This window comes from Peromyscus maniculatus, chromosome 2, assembly GCF_049852395.1.
Source record: "Peromyscus maniculatus bairdii isolate BWxNUB_F1_BW_parent chromosome 2, HU_Pman_BW_mat_3.1, whole genome shotgun sequence".
NCBI classification, from domain to species: domain Eukaryota; kingdom Metazoa; phylum Chordata; class Mammalia; order Rodentia; family Cricetidae; genus Peromyscus; species Peromyscus maniculatus.
Window position 1 is genome coordinate 160,335,107 of NC_134853.1, and position 12,891 is coordinate 160,347,997.

General features: G+C 45.3%; 1 protein-coding gene across 4 annotated transcripts in view; it reads right to left on the reverse strand.

Moving 5' to 3' along the window:
* The window catches only part of Spen (spen family transcriptional repressor), a 71,489-nt gene that overhangs the window by 39,057 nt on the left and 19,541 nt on the right, over nucleotides 1–12,891 (reverse strand). For all 4 annotated transcript variants that reach the window (XM_042272253.2, XM_076565603.1, XM_076565605.1 and 1 more), the window contains one exon: nucleotides 11,658–12,134. In XM_042272253.2, the coding sequence (XP_042128187.2) occupies nucleotides 11,658–12,134 (477 nt within the window). The remainder of the gene's footprint in view (nucleotides 1–11,657; nucleotides 12,135–12,891) is intronic.

Genomic DNA, 12,891 nt, shown 5'->3' on the forward strand with positions numbered 1-12,891 from the left:
CACACACACACACACACACACAGAGAGAGAGAGAGAGAGAGAGAGAGAGAGAGAGAGAGGGAGGGAGGGAGGGAGGGAGGGAGGGAGGGAGGGAGGGAGGGAGGGAGGGAGGGAGGGAGTTCAGGCAGGTCTGGAACATAGAGTGAAATTCTATCTCAAAAAAAAGGAGGGAGGGGGCGCTAGAGCTACAGCTCTGTGGTAGAATCCTGCTCAGAAGCATAAATCTTAGCTTCCGATTCCCTTCACTAAAAATCAAAAAGTTTCGAAAAATTACTAAATCAAACGGTGAGAACCAGGCTTCTCACACCGATAGCCACTGAAATTATCTCCACTCAGCAGGTGGAGAGACTAGGGTCAGATTTTCTAGGTCATCCTCCAGAAAGTGGAGGACAACCTAGGCTTCTTGTGACCTGGACATGGTTGCACCTTTAATCTCCCACTAGGGAGACAGAGGCCAGTGCATCTCTCTGAGTTCTAGGCCAGTCTGGTCTACACAGTAAACTCCAGGACAGCCAGGGCTACACAGTGAGACCCTGCCTTGGGGAGGTAAAAAAGTTTACATCAAAATTAAAACCCACATAATATCAAAGCACAGATTTACCCCAACTTATTTTAAATTCCATTCAACCCAACAAACCAAAAGCAAGCCAAGGGAAAAGAACAAAAAACCTGACTTGAGCTAAGAACAGTTCCAGCTCCTGGAGCATGTGGTGGTGCAGCATGGCAGCCTCAGGGCGGGACAGCCCCTCATTTTTGGGCCTCAGGACAGCGGCCACAGCAGAGGTGAGGGGCAGAAGGGAGAACTGCAGGGGACAACAGCCGCAGGCTTGCTGGACACACACACACACACACACACACACACACACACACACACACACACACACACACCCCGCCCCAGCACACCCACGCCCCACCCATGTCACCAGGCCTGCAGCAGCCTCTGCCCCTGAGCCCAGGGACACCACAAACAAGGCAAATGCTGGCAAAACAAGGAAGCCTCCAGGAAGTGGCAAACAGCCAGCTCAAACCGGATAATTCCAGTTCAGGCTGGCTCAAGACACAAACACACAGTTCCTATCTTCCTAAACAAAACTCAGCCCGACGCTGGGGTCTTTTCTCCAGCAGCAGGGCAAACGCGGTCAGCCCATCACTGTTCCCAAAATGCAAGACCTATTCTTCCAGCCCTGGCACCACCAGAAGGCACACTTTTTTTTTAAGTGTTAACTAAAATACATACAGTGTTTTTGGGAAACCAGCTAGGAAACGGACCTGCTCCCCACAGTCAGAAGCAGGCAGGCCCACCAGAACCATCAGTGAGCGGACGCTTTTCCCGGTCCACACTTAGCCCCGCCCCGCCCCGCAGCCGGGCCGTGCTCACAGCCTTCAGACACAAGGTTGTGTGGCATCAAGGAACAACAAAGCCAAGCATGCAGCGACCAAAAAAGGAACATTTGCAAAACAGGGCTCTGCAGTGACCTCTACAGGCTGCCACCGAGGAGACTGCAGAAAACGCGCTGTTCTTATCTTTCAACAGCCCTGAACTACATGAAGCAGAGAAATGCGCAAACATTCTCTTGGGGAAGTAAACAAAAGGTTTGGGAGGTGTTTTAGGACACAAAGACTGACTGTCCCTCAGCTCTGGCCACTGACTACCTGTTCTAATGTAACTTCCAGAAAAATCTGGACACCATGCTTCAAGGAGGCAGAGTAACTGATGCCTAACACTGGACTCCATCACAGACAACACCTGGAAATTACAAGCTAGGAAGGCCCACAGTAAAGATTACAGGTTTTGCTCATGGCAGAATTTCTTTGACACTTTTTTTTGGGGGGTGGGGTTAGGGGTTTAATGAGACAGGGTGTCTCTGTGTAGCCCTGACTGTTCGGGAACTCAATGTGTAGACCAGGCTGGCCTCAAACTCAGAGATCCCCCTGCCTGTGCCTCTCGAATGCGGAGATTAAAGTCTTACACCACTACAGCCCAGATGACACTATTTTTGAACCCTTGGATAAGGCATGTTACTTAGGCTTAAACGAGAGTGCAAATGTTTGCATTTTAGGTGAAAACAAGGGCCACAAGACAAATGAAGCAGCAGCCCTCCTAACGAGTATGTACTGGTCACGGGATAGAGCTTAGTGAGAGAGCACGTGAAAGGCCCTGGGTTCCACACCCAGCATCATCCCCACTCCCCCAAAATCCTACATCTTTAATCTTTGGCATCTGTTGCTTAATGCCCCAAATATATATGTTTCATTTGTTATTCCAAAAAAGCAATATAAACCTAATGGCTAACTTCCACAAATTCACATGTATATATTTCTTTTTTGCAACTACCAAGAGCCTGGTTTTTTGTTTGTTTTTTGAGACAGGAGTTTCTCTGTGTAATAGTCCTGGCTGTTCTGGAACTCGCTCTGTAGACCAGGATGGCCTCGAACTCACAGAGATCCTCTGCCTCCCAAGTGCTTGGATTAAAGACGTGCCACCACCATCTGTGCAAGAGTCTGTTTTTAATGGTCTGTTCCACAGGCATCTTTCTCCATACCACTCAAACAGAAAAAAATAATAATAATGATTTTTCAATTTAAGCAATTTATCTTGATCTTTTTTCTTTTCTTCCTCTCTCTCTCTCTCTCTCTCTCTCTCTCTCTCTCTCTCTCTTTCTTTTTTTTTGGATATAGAGTCTTACTATGTAGAATAGGCTGGCCTGCCTCTGATTCCAGCATGCTGGGACTAAAGGTGTGCAACACCACACTCAGCAAGAAACTTTGACGTAATGTATGTATGAAAGTTACTCACACTTGTGGTAGTTTCTAGTAGATAATATATTATCATAGCAAAGTGCATAAGCAGGTAATAAAATGAGAACTCACCCGAATTATAGCAGTATGTATCCATGGAAATCCTGAACAAAAGAGGTAGGGTGCTGCAAGAGCCTCTCCCAAACAAACAACACAAGGGTCAGGGAGATGGCTCCTCGGCAGGTGACACGCTTGCTGAGCAACTTGAGGACTTCAGCTTCCATCCCTAGAACCATACACTGCCAATGGGGGCCTGCATCTGGAATCCCTAAGAGCCATGGGGTACAAACACAAGGAACCACCACTTTCTAAGGCAAGCTAGCTTGACAGGAGCAGTAGGGAACAAGAGACCCTGCCTAAAGATGGACGGCAAGGACAGGCATGCTCATCGTGACAGGAATGTACTGCCATGCACACACACACAAGGTAAGATTCTACAAGCATTCGTTCTAATTAACACCTGAAACCACACTTCCAACAGCTGAACGCGGGTGTCAACCGTCACAGACCATGTTACCAAGCCCAGGGTTCCCTCACACTTTCCAACCCTGCAAGGTGACTGCAGTTGTGAAAGCCTTTCTATTTGAACTGGGGGGAAAACTGTCTGCACACTTCAATCGGTGAAGTGCAAGAGTTCCTTGTAACGCTGAAACTTCTTCTCCAAAGCTACCTCTGATCTACCCAGACTATTCAGATGCATACACAGAACCTTCACAGGGAGCAAGAGCTTATCTCACGGGGACAGTGAGTGCCTCACTGTGTAGGCCAGGCTGCCCTTGAACTTAAGCTGCCGCCCCGGCCTGCACCGCACTAGGATTACATTATGCTAACTTTTTTTAATTAAAAGGGTCCTTTTTTTGTAACCTTTTTATGTCTAGTGTCAAAATATTCAGAAGCCATAAGTATAACTCAGGGTAGAGCAAGGTCTTCATTTGATCTCCAACAGCAAGATGTGCAGAGGGGAATTCAGAATTTATTCAAGATTTTAATTTTTCTTTACATTTCACTGCACATTGGGTTATCTACCATTACGGGAAAGCTTAGGGGCATTGTAGACAACTGTGGTTTTCATTTTAGACAGGGTCTCATGTAACTGAGGATGGCCTTGAACTCCTGATCCTCCTGCCTCCACCTCCCAAGTTCTAGAATTACATTATACAAGACCATATCCACTCATAGACAATGTTTAATGTAATTAACTCAAAAATTTTATTTAAAATAAATACATTTACAAATATCCCTAGAAACTGGGGTTGAGGGGTGGGGGGTGGGGTACACACCTTTAGTCCCAGCACTCAGGAGGCAGAGGCAGGTGGATCGCTGTGAGTTCAAGACCAGCCTGGTCTACAGAGAGAATTCCAGGACAGCCAGTACTGTTTCACAGAGAAACCCTGTCTCGAAAAAAAAGAAAAACCAAACAACCAACTAAACAAAACAAACAAAAAAACCAAACAAGCAAACAAACCGACAAAAAAACAAATATCCCTAGAAATAAACAAACATTTTTCCAAGACAGCAGATGGCTAACAGGGTTAAAAGGAACTGGCCTCCAAACCTGACACAATCTACACCCCTGCAAGCTGTCCTCAACCTCCACACAAACTGTGGTGCACACACACCACACACACACACACCACACACACATAACACACACACACACCACACACACACACATAACACACACACACACACACATACCACACACACACACCACACACACACCACACACACACACACACACATGAACGAACAAATGGTTTTTAAAATTTTACAACCACCTGTGACCCCAGTTCCTGGTAATCTGATGCTGTTTTCTGGCCTCCTGGGGCTGTATACATACATGTGCTCACACACACAAACACATACATAGTTAATCTTTTAACAATTGAATTTTTAGCCATGTAGAGTGGCATATACCTTTCATCCCAGCACTAAAAGAGGGAGAAGCAGGTGGTAGATCTTTGTGAATTTGAGACCAGCCTGATCTACACAGGGAAACTCTTTATCAACTTTTAAACAACAATCAATATTTCACTTTCCTTTCCAGAAGTCAACTACCCTAATGTAAAGAAAATGTATCGAGGAAGAGGAGAAGGTAGCCACGCCACACCCAGGATGAAGTGCTCTATGCATGTCTGGCATGGCTACTACCACACCAGGCCAATGAGGCGTCCAAACTCTCTGCTATGATTCAGGTGTGTAGCTAGTGAAGAAACACCCAAACCCCATTGGGCGGTGACTACAGCATCCAGTTCATTCTGAGAATTTCAACTCTCAGTTACATAATAAATGTTCTTGTTTCAAGCACTAAAACCGTGATACATTTAAAAGTGCTACGCGCAGACGCCATGCTCTTCTTCTCTGTATTGCTCCAATTTTAGTGTATGTGCTGCCGGAGCAGGCAGTGGTGGCGCACGCCTTTAATCCCAGCACTTGGGAGGCAGAGGCAGGAGGATCTCTGGGTTTGAGGCCAGCCTGGGCTACAGAGTGAGATCCAAGATAGCCAGGGCTACACAGAAAAACCCTTAAGAATGAATGAATGAGTGAATGAATGAATGAATGAACAAACGAACAATGAAGTGTTGTGCTGAGGACCCACAAGATGGCTCAGTAAGTAAAAAGCACTGCTGCATAAGACTGGCCCAAGTTCAATTCCCGACACCCACATCAAGGTGGAAAGAGAGAACCAACTCCACAGTGCTGTCCTGACCTCCACAAGCACATGACAGCCACACAACCATTCACATACATCATGTACACGTACACGTGTGTATACACACACACACACACACACACACACACACACACACACACACACACACCTTAAAACAAATATGTGAAGTGTTCTATTAAAGGGAAAATGGCTGGAGGTGGTGATGCACACCTTTGATCCCAGCACTCAGGAGGCAGAGGTAGGAGAATCTTAGTTCAAGGCCAGCCTGAGCTACAGAGCTTCCAAGACAAGAGGGGCTACACAGGAAAACCCTGTCTCAAAAAAAGGGGGATGTGTGAAAAGTGACCCATTAAATGGTAGCTATGACAAAGAAAGGTACCTCCAGCAGCACAGGCCGGCACATGGGAGTTTATACAGGGCCTATTGCTCAACAGCTAAATGTGACAGCTATGAGAAACAGTCAATGCCTCGTCCAGGAAGACTGCGCAACCAACGCAGTCACTAATCGCTCGCTCACTCGCTCCCTTCAGGTGGGCTGGCTGCTAGTCTGTCACTAAAGCTGGGTCAATCACAGTGGGTCAAAGGTTGGCCTCCCAGTCAGCCAAGGTGACAAGAGAAACTATGGTGTGGACAAGTTACAGTGTGTCAATCAATATACAACGTTAATTTGAAACACCTCTAAGTAGCTTTTATGACTATTACATTTAAAAATCACCCAATGCGGAGAGGGAGGGGGGCTTTTTGTTTTACTTTGTCTGTTCGTGGGTTTGGTTTTTCATTTTTTGGAAGGTGTTTTTGAGACAGGGTCTCACTATGTAGCCTCGCTGGCATGGAACCTACTCTGCAGATCACGCTGGCCTTGAACTCACACAGATCTGCCTGCCTCTCGCTGCCTCGCCAGTGCTTGAATTCAAGGGATACACGTGTATTCTGTTTATTTTACAGACCAGGGTTCATGTATCCCAAGCTGGCCTGAAAATCCATTATGCAGCTGAGGAGGATCTTCAACTTCTGATCCTCCTGCTGAAATGATAAATGTGTGCACCAGGCCTGAACTGAAAGAGCCATTTCTTCCCAAACGAAATGAATAGTCTAAATTTGTATAACATTTCAAAATATTACTCTTTTCGTATGATTTAATTATAGAGGAAAAGAAAACATCTGATAAAGGAACACAAGACTAGGAGACCCTTCTCAATACCACAGAACCTAATTTCATTCACAATCACATGACCAAAGTTCCCGCCTATCTCCATTGGTTCTGTTTTTCCCGTCATGTTAACTAAGAATCCCGTGGGTTTAGGGTTTTTAGCTCATTCTGGGGAAATGCTCCCGGTCCTGTTCTTGGTGGAGAGCCATGGTGGTGTACCACTGACTCAGACATTACCAAGTTCATCCTGGTTTTCATGAGTCAGCACAATTTGACTCTTTAATAAATACACTGTGTCCCCATCAATCCCAGTCAGGGGCTCTCACAGCCCAAGCTTTCCTTCTCTGAGGGACTAACCATTATCTATTCTAAGTTAACCTCCATGGTTTTGATGGGGTTGGTTGGGTTGGCTAGTTGGTTTTCTGGGGAGGAGGGAGGTAAATTTGTGGGTGGGGAGCGCGCATGTGTTAGAGAACAAAGCCCTCCCTATGCATGCCAGGCAAGCACTCCACCGCGTGAGTCCAGCATGTGCCTTTCCAAAGCACACACCTCATAAGCTAGCTCTTCAAACGCCTCTAAGTCTGTCTCTGCATAAAGAACAACCAAACCCCGGGGGCTGGAGAGATGGTTCCATGCTTAACAGCACTTACTGGCTCTTGCAGAGGACCTGGGTTCACTTCCCAGCACCCAGACAGTGGTCCAACACCATCTTCTGATCTCTGTGGAAGCCAGGCACATGTGGTACGCATATACACATGCAGGTAAAACACTAATACACATGAAATAAACCTAAAAAATTTCATTGTAAAAGGATAAAATCCTCAATTATTAACATGCTTAAGCCATTTTTAAATTATCTGCTGGTCTTAGCCAGCACTCAGGATGCAGAGGCAGGTGAATCTCTGAGTTTGACACCAGTCTAGGCTACATAGTAAGGTTTCAGGACAGCCAGCACTATGTAGGGAGCCCTTGTTACACTTACACACACACACACACACACACACACACACACACACACACACACACCACACACACACACACACAAATTATCTGCTGGTCTCAAAACATTTAGATCATTCCTCTGCCCTCAAAGTCCTCTGTCTAAATTAAAATGCCTTTCTTCTTTTCTTAACTTCTACATATCCTTCACAGCCCAACCAATGCTGCCTCTTAAGAGTCAAATAACTCTCCTTCTGTTCTCCACGTAGATAGCAAACTGTCAGTGCAAAGTGGCTGTCACACTGCTAATAGTCGAAGGGACTCCATAAGCTAATATGTGAGGCTCAGGTAAGGAACTAAAAGCAACACATGTTAAGGCCGAAATACGCAGGTCCAGAAAACACCGCTGTAGGGCATGTCTCCTTTGGGACCCTCTTGTTTGCCCTCAATCAAGGGAACTGTTCAGGAAGTGGTGACACTGGGAAGGCAGAAGCAGGTGGATCTCTGTTGGAGGCCAGCCTGGTCGACCTATAGAGCTGGTTCTAGAACAGCCAAGGCTACACAAAGAAACCCTGTCTTGGGGGTGGAAAAAAAAAAAGAAAATGTGGCTGGAAATTGTGAACATGATCTTGTGTTCCCTCTTCTCAGGAAAAAGAAAATTGTGTGTGTGTGTGTGTGTGTGTGTGTGTGTGTGTGTGTGTGTGTGTGTGTTCTGTATTACTATATATGAAAAGAAACCAATAACCCAAGAAATGTATCAGAACCCCTTAAAAGGAGGAAACAAACACTTTAACAGCAGAATCAGGCTGGCAGCAGGCTCAACAGCTCAGCTGGTAGCAGGCTTGCCTGGCATATGGAAAGCCCGGGCTCAACCTGAGAAGCCTATAGAACAGGACATGGCATCATACACTTGTACTCCCAACATGGAGGAGGTAGAAAATAGGGAGATCGCCGGATGGTGGTGGCACATGCCTTTAATCTGGGAAAGGCACAAAGCTACACAGAGAAAGCCTGTCTCAAAAAACAAAAACAAAAACAAAAACAAGAGAGAGAGAGAGAGAGAGAGAGAGAGAGAGAGAGAGAGAAAGAAAGAAAGAAAGAAAGAAAGAAAGAAAGAAAGAAAGAAAGAAAGAAAGAAAGAAAGAAAGAAAGAAAGAAAACAGGAAGATCATCCTCCATTACACAATGGGTCTGAAGCCAGCCTAAGATGAGACACCCCCCAGGGGGCAGGGGGGAGGAAACAGAGTAAGAATTATCAATGACCCTTCCCCAAACCCTTGGGGAGCTGTCCTCAAGTAGCAAACTTGAATCCCTGGCCTCCTTGCTATGATATGGCTTATCAGTACAAAGTACAAGGAACAAAATTAGCCCTAAACTTCTAAGTTTTACACATAAAAAATCCTGTGTGAGCAAGACAAATTAAACTGTTCAGCTGGTCAGACATGGCCTTCCAATGGACCTCCAGCACACATCCTCTATGTAACCTAGACACAGTCACCTGCCACAATCATCCCTGGTATCTTCTCGCTCACCCACTTTCTCCCTGAGATTTAGTCTTTAGGTCGTTTCCAGGTACATCTTGCCCTTCTTCAAGTTCAGACAATCAGAACACAGATTTAAAAAACTGTGAGCAGGGCTGGGCAGTGGTGGTGCACACCTTTAATGCCAGCGCTCAGGAGGAAAAGGTACGCAGATGTCTGTGAGTTCTTGCCCAGCCTGGTCTACCTGGTCTACAACATGAGTTCCAGGACAACCAGGACTGTTGCACAGAGAAACCTGGTAGGTAGGTAGGTAGGTAGGTAGGTAGGTAGGTAGGTAGGTAGGTAGGTAGGCAGGCAGGCAAGGTAGGTAAGGTAGGTAAGGTAGGCAGATTTTAGAGAAATGATAAAAAACAACTCTAGGCAGGAGAAAGAAACAATGAGATTTTATAATCAGTTCATAGTATTAACTTCATCAACCACTGGTCTAGACAACAATCTAACTTCTCTGACTTCCCAAAAGTTAAAACACCTGCTTCACTCAAATATGGCAATTTCCCAAATATTTAGAGCATAGCTATATGGTGATATTTTAATGGTACTGAAATGTGATTTTATTTGTATGTTAATAAATAAAGGTGCCTGGGGGTCAGAGCTAATAGCAAGCCATAGCAGAAGCTGGGCAGTGGTGGCGCACGCCTTTAATCCCAGCACTCAGGAGGCAGAACCAGGTGGATCTTTGTGAGATGGAGGCTAGCCTGGTCTACAGAGTGAGATCCAGGAAAGGTGCAAAGCTACACAGAGAAACCCTGTCTCGAAAAACCAAAAAAAAAAAAAAAAAAAAAAAAAAAAGAAAAGAAAGAAAGAGAGAAACATAGCTAGATAAGGAAAAGGAGACTAAAATTTCCACTTTATTGTTGTGAATTAGGCAATTAGGAAGCCTAAGAGAGCTATTCAATCATGTGGCTATTTGCTTCTCTTAAATCTAAGCCCATAATATTGAAAGAAAAATCTGCAGTTTTTTTTTTTTTTTTAAATATTCATTGGTGTTTTTCCTGCATGTATGAGGGTGTTGGATCCCCTGGAACAGGAGTTACAGATAGCTGTGAGCTACCATGTGGGTGCTGGGAATTGAACCTGGGTCCTTTGAATGAGCAGCCAGTACTCTTAACAGCTGAGCCTTCTCCCCAGCCCAGATATGAACTTTCTAATCAGGTCAAAGAAGCTGTGTCCTCTAGGTTTATAACATATACCACCTAAACTTATGTAGGGCACCTGGTTAACAGTCTAAATAACAGAGGAAGAGGGAATGCTCAAGCCTGTGAGCATTGTGAAGCTGGAATGGCTGCTGGCTAGTACGGGAGTATTTAAATTTTTATTCTGAGGTGGCAGTAAACACATTACATGCCCTTTTCATCTTAATACTCACAGTAACAAGTCTTACTTGTTTTCTGGGAATCTGGGGTTGTTTAGCTGTGAGGAGTGGCAAATTCAAACAGGGTCTTACTCTGTAGGCCTTAGCCTCCTCCGTAGTAGTCATTACAGGCAGCTGCCACCATATCTACTTCTAAAGTAAGGTTCATATACACAGTGAGAGAGCTGAGGCCTAAAAATCACAAGAAAACTATCCAATGTTACCTAAAGAATGTACCATCTGCTGAACTCGGTAACTTCAAAACCCTCACAGCCTGACCTCTAAATATCCTTGTTAAAATGACCTTCAATTTATTATTGCTCATCTTTAACATAAAACTCCTTGATATCCAAAAAAAAAAAAAACCCAATAAATCCATTCATTATCTCAGCCTTGAAGAACAAAACAGTTAACACTAGAGGAAAGAAAGTATTTATAAATTTGGTAAAGCACACTGTGGTGTTAAAATATGGTTAAAGTTAGTTTACTCGATGACAATAAACAATGTATTCCACCAACACATTTCACCACACAGCTTTTAGAAATGCTCGACCCAATAAGTTGATTCCACACACTTAAGAAATAAAAATAAAACAGGCATGGTGGGCACGCCTTCAATCCCAGCACTCGGGAGGCAGAGGCAGGTGGATCTCTGAGAGTTCAAGGACAGTCTGCTCTACAAAGTGAGTTCCAGGACAGCCAGGGCTGTTACACAGAGAAATCCTGTCTCAAAAAAGCAAAAGGAAAGGAAAGGAGGGAGGGAGAGAAGGACAAACCTCAGAGATCCATTTGTCACAAAATCTGCCTCACCAGGTTTCCATCACTACTTCTCTTCCTTTTTAGCAATTTAATTTTAACATTAAACATATAAGGGATAAAACAGCATTGGCAAACCATCAGATTCTGGTTAATTCGAAGTCTGAATGTTACTCGCTAAACATATAATCCAAGATTACTTTTTTTAAAATAAAATACTGCTGGAGCACACCTTTAATCCCAGCACTTGGCAGGAAGATCTCTGAATCTGAGGCCAGCCTGGTCTACAGAGCCAAGTTCCAAGTCAGCCGGGACTACACAGAAACCCTGTCTCGGAAGACAGGCCCCACCCCCACCAAAGTGCTATGATCAAAACCATGACTACTGACCCCCAGGCACCTGAGAGCACATGAGGAGCGTGTGGAGTAGATGGATGGCTGAACCTACCTGTCCGTGCTGGTGGTGCTGCTGCTGCTGATCGACTCACTGCTGGAGGATCTACTTCTAGAGCCGCTGCCGCTGGGGGACCTGGTGGGTCTGGACGCTTGGCTAGCCAGCCTCTGCGGGGACTGGTTTCTAGACTGGGACGAATGTGGTGAGCGACTCCTGCTGTGCTGGTAACTGCGCTCTGGCCTTCTGCCTCGTACCTCCCGGGTGATGTCGTCCCTGTAGATATCCCTGTGTACCACACTGGGCAGTGTAAACTGCTCCCGAGCCCTAGGTTCGTATCGGGGGTCATGAGCGTCAAAGCGGTTTGGACTTCGACTCCGAGAAGTGTAATAGAGCCCATGTTGCAAAGTCCGCTCCCGAGGGTCTCTATAGTAATCCTGATCGTAATGTCTTGTCCGATCAAACGCTCCTGTCCCCCGGTCATGGTGTCCATAGGCACTATGTTCATAAGCACGCTCCCTGTTATCTGAAGCCCTGCATTTAGGAGGGGAAAATACCGAATCAGAAAGGAGCAAGCAAAACTGAAAGCAAGTCATGCAAACATTCACTTCAGAGCTGTCTCTGCGCCTCGTCCCTCTCTGAACAGCACGGACCTTAGTAAGCAAAACACTGACAAGCTCAACATTTTACTTGACTCCAAAGCTTCACTAGGGAGCGTCGTTTCTTTTTACTTCTATGCTGGGCCTTCCTCAGTAGAGTTCTGCACGTCAGATGATCCTCTTATGGGAGATTTTCCAACTTGTATCAAAGGGGAAGGGTGTGGGCGTGTGTTGTGAACACCAACATTTTTCTTCTTCTTTTTTTTTTTTTTTTTTTGGACAGTCTCATAGCTTAGGCTAACCTCACACTCCCTATGTAGATAAGGAAGACCTTAAACTTCTGATCCTGTACCCACCTCCTAAGTGCCAGGATTGGAGGCATGCACCACAATGCACAATGCCCAGTTTCCACTCTGATTTTGGTGGGAAAGTTTGTCTTTGCATCTGCTTATCTGGGGTTTGCTTTTCTTTTTTTAGACAGGGTCTCACTATGTAACCCTGGCTGACCTAGAACTATATAAAGTAGGTTGGCCTCAAACTCAGAGATCTGCCTGCCTCTACCCCTAAATGCTGGGATTAAAGGAATGCACCCACCAGGCCCAGCTTAATGTTAAAGTGTATTACAGTTTCATCTGAATAAAACACCTACTAGACTTTTATTGACTTGCCATTATTTCAGAGCACATCTGCTT